This window comes from Chinchilla lanigera, unplaced genomic scaffold (assembly GCF_000276665.1).
Source record: "Chinchilla lanigera isolate Chin_1 unplaced genomic scaffold, ChiLan1.0 scaffold00056, whole genome shotgun sequence".
In the NCBI taxonomy this organism is placed as follows: domain Eukaryota; kingdom Metazoa; phylum Chordata; class Mammalia; order Rodentia; family Chinchillidae; genus Chinchilla; species Chinchilla lanigera.
Genome location: NW_004955457.1, coordinates 11,764,638 through 11,769,699, shown reverse-complemented (window position 1 = coordinate 11,769,699; position 5,062 = coordinate 11,764,638). Strand labels below are relative to the sequence as shown.

The 5,062-nt window shown below is 34.4% G+C and overlaps 1 protein-coding gene across 10 annotated transcripts in view; it reads left to right on the top strand.

The window, feature by feature from the left end:
• Nbeal1 (neurobeachin-like 1) overlaps positions 1 to 5,062 on the top strand; it is a 167,793-nt gene that overhangs the window by 69,658 nt on the left and 93,073 nt on the right. For 8 of the 10 annotated variants that reach the window (XR_001236404.1, XM_013520721.1, XM_013520719.1 and 5 more), the window contains exons 11-12: positions 754 to 840; positions 2,979 to 3,062. Coding sequence is in view for 9 of the 10 variants with exons in the window: in XM_013520721.1 (XP_013376175.1) it covers positions 754 to 840; positions 2,979 to 3,062 (171 nt within the window). In the remaining variant the exon portion in view is untranslated. The remainder of the gene's footprint in view (positions 1 to 753; positions 841 to 2,978; positions 3,063 to 5,062) is intronic. The other 2 variants (XM_013520723.1, XM_013520722.1) reach the window with 1 other exon arrangement.

Genomic DNA, 5,062 nt, shown 5'->3' with positions numbered 1-5,062 from the left:
TCTCCCTTTTACTTTTATTTCATTTAACTTTCTCTTTACCCAAACTATGAGAGAAGCCAAGCCCTTTTGGGATGCTAAATTTCGTGTACTGAAACTACTTGATTTCTCTTTTTGATTCAGAATAAGATATTCCCCATGTATGCCAGAGGTAATCCCAGTCTCCTTTTCCAAAATACAAACTAATGTAAATAAAGTTCAACACTTGATGACTTTGGAGAATATCTTTAAACAATATTTCAACAGAATATGCAGGCAGATAAATTTGGGAAATGCTGCACCCTGGCATCCTTTCTCAGAGTCCACGTTAGCCTGTTAGAGACTCTGAGAACTGTTTCTGGAAAGAACCTTTTAAAAAGTCAGTTTAATATCATTTTACAAACTTGATTAAGTGTGGTATGTATTACAGTCTTTTTAGTCTGTTTCAGTAGCAACTTTCTCTTCTATGAGTCATTCTCTGCTGATTGTTTAAGAACTTAGGAATAATAACTTCTAATTATTGCTGCTTTTCTTATCTTCGTAACTATGAGTTCTAAGGGAGAAATATATGTATAATAATTAGATAATATGTAAACTAATATTAGTCCATAGTCCAAAACGCAAATAATCTTCAGTTTTCAGAAGGGTGTACTTCACAAGGGAATTCTCGGGTTTGTTTTTAAGAGACACGGAAATCCATTTAGGCTTCACCCTGCTTATATACCCTGTAACAATTTAATGTTCTTTCTCCATTATTCTTGTCTCTGTTTTGAACAGCTATTTTTAAATGCTAACAATAAGGTGGGAGACAAGAGCGAGAAAGACCTTGCCAACAAATTACTGACAGAAATGAATGAGGACCAGGTATCTGCAAAACCTGCATCTTGTTTCAGCTGAAGTCCGAAATCAGTCAGTGGGAATAACTATTCCTGTACTTTTCTTATTTCTTAAAATATGTAAACATCTAATTATAATGTTCACTAATTATTTTTGAAAATTGTTTAAAATAAAAAATCACTTCCATCTAATGGATGAAATCTTAGTGCTTGATAAAAATCAGTACCATTCCATTTGTGTGTGTTCCATTCTCTCAGAAGAGATACAAAGTACAGGAATGGGATTCCAGCATCAATGCTGTCCACCTGGTGGTAACTTCATATTTTGGGGCTTCCTTTTCTAAGCACTATGGTGTATTGGGATTTCAGGGCTTTGTTTGTGAATATGAATTATTTATTTTTAATATCTTGATTCTTCGCTTCTATTGACAAGTAATGATTATAATTTAATGGACAACCCAAATCTTGGAGGAAGGGAAGAAGATGCTGAACTTTTTGAGTTTTAATTTAGCATAACATTTAGTTTTTCTGTTCTAAAAATTCAATTGTATATAGCTATCATAAAGGAAAAATATGTTGTTAATGTTGATCCTCAATTTACATTAAATTAGTTCTTAAAAAATTGCTGTGTAGTTGGGTGTGACCTGTAATGCGAGATTTCAAGAGGCTGAGGCAAGAGGATCATGAGTTCAAGGCCAGCCTGAGCTACATAGTGAGATCATGTCTTTAAAAAAAATACTTTTTTCTTTTTCTTGCCTAAAATGTTGTGAGAGAATTTACTTTTATTAGCATTATGTTAAGGTCTGGTTTACAGAATTGTGATATAAAAAGAGTCTACTCTGTTCTATCCTTTTCTATTCGGGATATAAAGTACCAATTCAGAGGGGTATACTGTTTTAGATTTCTCTGAATGTTTAGTCTCTGTTAAGGCCTATTAATATAGGTTCATAAAACAGTAATAATAGTCTAGAACTTATGTTACAATTCCAAGTGGTAGGTGTAATGAGGTCTTTTTGTCTTACTCATCTTGGACAAAATCTAGCACAGATCCTATTCATACGAAATTTGGCATACAGAATATTTAATATGTATTGTAATATGCTTATTATGTATGTAATATTTGTATAAAATACATAACAAAAACCTGGATTCTAGATTAAGTAATCTGCCTAAGAGTGATAGACCTTAGATTACAAAGATCTGAGCAGTTCCCTTTCTACTCAGATCTATTCTGTTGGGTAGAGAGGGAAACCCTATTTGGGAAATGACAAGCTTCAGATTATAATTATATATTCCTGTAAGCTGATTTTCAGAACTTTGTTTTTACAGCTTTCTAGTCCTCCTTCTGTGCTGTCATGATTGACTAAGCCTGACACACCAGTAGTTTTCAGTTTTTTAATATTGTTGGTGTTAGTTTTTGGGTTTTGCTATAAGTGCACTGCCTACTGCCTTGATATTTAACACATCTTTTTCTTTATGATGAAGCTTGCACAGTGATAGACAAAATGGAGCTACTTTTTATTTCTTAAAATCTTTGGTATTGAAAGTTGCCTTTTCAAACGCATGAGCAATGCATCAGATAATGTTAAACTTTCTGTAGCTGGCTAAAAATTTGTCAAAAGAAAATTGGATATATGTAGGTATTTCATGTGTTTTAAATTATTAGAGACCATTTTGACATTATAAGAATAATGATCAATTGGTCTATGTGTGTACCACTTCAGTTTTGGTAGAATTTGGAAACCAAGTGAGCAAGGTTATTTTAGCTATCTTACTGTGTATGCTAGTGGAATTTAAGGCTATACATTTCAGGTATATTTTTGAAGGGAAATTAAAGCATAGAAGTTCCAATTATAGACCTCCCTCCCTTCCTCTTGAGATTGTCCATTATTTTTGAAAAGCATGTGTTAAGTTTGATGTTTTATTTTTTTTTCCCTCAAAATATTTAATGTTATGAGTGAATGTTGCCTTACACTTGACACATGTGGCTTATCTTCTGTTAAGTAAGTAACTTTTCTTGCAGGTTACAGTATTTCAGAAATCCCTTTTATTGGAAGAGGAATGGAATGCATGTTAAGTATTGTTTTTCAGGTTTTCAGAACAAAGGTTTCCTAACTGAATAAAAATCTTGATTATATTTGTTAACTCTTTTCCTCCCTTTGATAGGTGTTTCAGGGACAGTTGGATTGTTTGGCTGTATCAACCATTCAAGCTTTGACTGCAGTAATGAACAAATCTCCAGCTGCTAAGGTGAAACATATATTCATTCCCAAGCTTTAAAATGTCTTAGATGTAACCAGCTTTCACTGCACAAATCCTAAAGTGGTATGTGAAAGTATATAATGCATATGGCTTAGTAACATCTGAAATTAAAGTGCTCACAGAATAGCTCATCTTAGTATAAGAACAGTTTAGTGGTAATTTTAAAGACAATCCCTCCACTGCAGGATTTGAAAAGAATTGATTCCTGGGCTGGAAACCAGGAGAGATTTTCAGTGTTGACCATAGAAAGGGAAGATAGCCAGGCGTGGTGGTGCACACCTGTAGTCCCAGCTACTCCGGAGGCTAGGCAGAAAGATTGCGAGTTCAAGGCCATCCTGCGCAACTTACTAAGACCTTGTCTCAAAATTTTAAAAAGGGAGGGGGCATAGGGCTTGCCTAGCATGTGTGAGGCCCTGGATTGAACCCGGATAGTGCCCCATTGCAGCCCCCTGCCAAAAACACAAAAGGAAAAGAACGATGGGAAGCTAGCACTGGTGTCCAAATGGTCATTTTATATGGTGACTATGAAATTTTTATTTCATAAATTTTCTTAATAAAACAGTCACTCTTCATTTAATCAGTTTATAGATTATGAACATTTTCCACATGTAATCGTGTGAGACATTATTTCAAGTTGTATAGCCGTACAGAGTCTACATCTTGTGTAGGCACTAGCACTCAGAGCTTTCTACTCCTCTTTCGCTACATCTGACTGTCCTTCTGTACAGTTATGCTGAGAATTACCTCATTGAGTAGTTGTCAGGGTTAGTGAGACTCAATTAATGGGTAAGCAAAATACCAGGCACATGGTAAGTGCTCAGTAAACGTAAGTGAAATAATTACCACTTTACCTTCTCATTTCCCCACTCTACTTCATGTTTCATTTTTCTGGTACTAGAAATGAATGAATTATTCCCTGATTCCTGAGCAGTGCAATCCTTTGTATTCCTTCATTTCCATTTGTTTTTGCTGTAGAAATGTTACTAGTTACGGTGAAGTTCCTGTTGAATAGGCTTTCCAAATTTTTACTTGTGACTTTAATCTCTATTTAGTAATAGCTTCTATAAGGAAGAAATCATTGTAAGATCTAAATAATTGGTTTATAACAGATTGCCTCCGCTGTATTCTGAAATTCAAAGCTAAGAAGGTCTTCAAGTCCTTTTAAAGATAATTTCTTGTTGACTATATACTACCTTCATGTTGTAAAGTTTCAAAAGTTATATTAACAACAAAAAAACCTTTTGGAAAAAAAAGATTTCCTTCCTGTCCTTCATGCATGTGCAGCTAGTTCCCCTTCTTAGAGATAGCCAGGCTTAGTGATTTTGTAGTAAGTGCTAATATTTCTGCCGTAATTTAATGGACTAATTTAATATGTTCTAGATTTCTTGGTTGTCTTTTTTTTTTTTTGGCCTTTTTGAGACAGAGTCTCATTGTGCAGTTCAGGCTGACCTTGAGCTCACTTATGTTGCCTAGGCTGGTCTCAAACTCACAACGATCCTCCTGTCTCAGCCTCCTGAGTGCTGGGATTACAGGCATGCACTACCACGCCTGGCCTCTTGATTGTCTTTATATTTTACTTTATTGCTTTTTGAGTGCATACTGGCTTAGTAATAGATGAGACTTAAAGCTTCCTAAAATGAACTTGATGTTGCTCATGATTTAGATACAAAGAGCAAAGAGAAAAGTCTTTGTACTTGGGTTTTTTTTTCCTGCCGCTGCTTACAATTCCTAACTCTCCAGTCTAGTCCTTTGAGGCTGTTGTCCCATTGGTCTTATCCATGAAGTCTCCACATTTTTATGTCCTTTGTTTTAGCTTCATCTAATACTTTATCAATTATAAGTCAAATTAAGAAAGTAAGGGAAGTATCATATACCTTAATCTGTAAATAATAAAATAATTCCTAACAGGTACTGCTAATTTCATTTTATTTTGCTGTTTGGTAGATGATTATAATTTTTTTTTTTTTTTTTTTTTTTTTTCTCCGGTA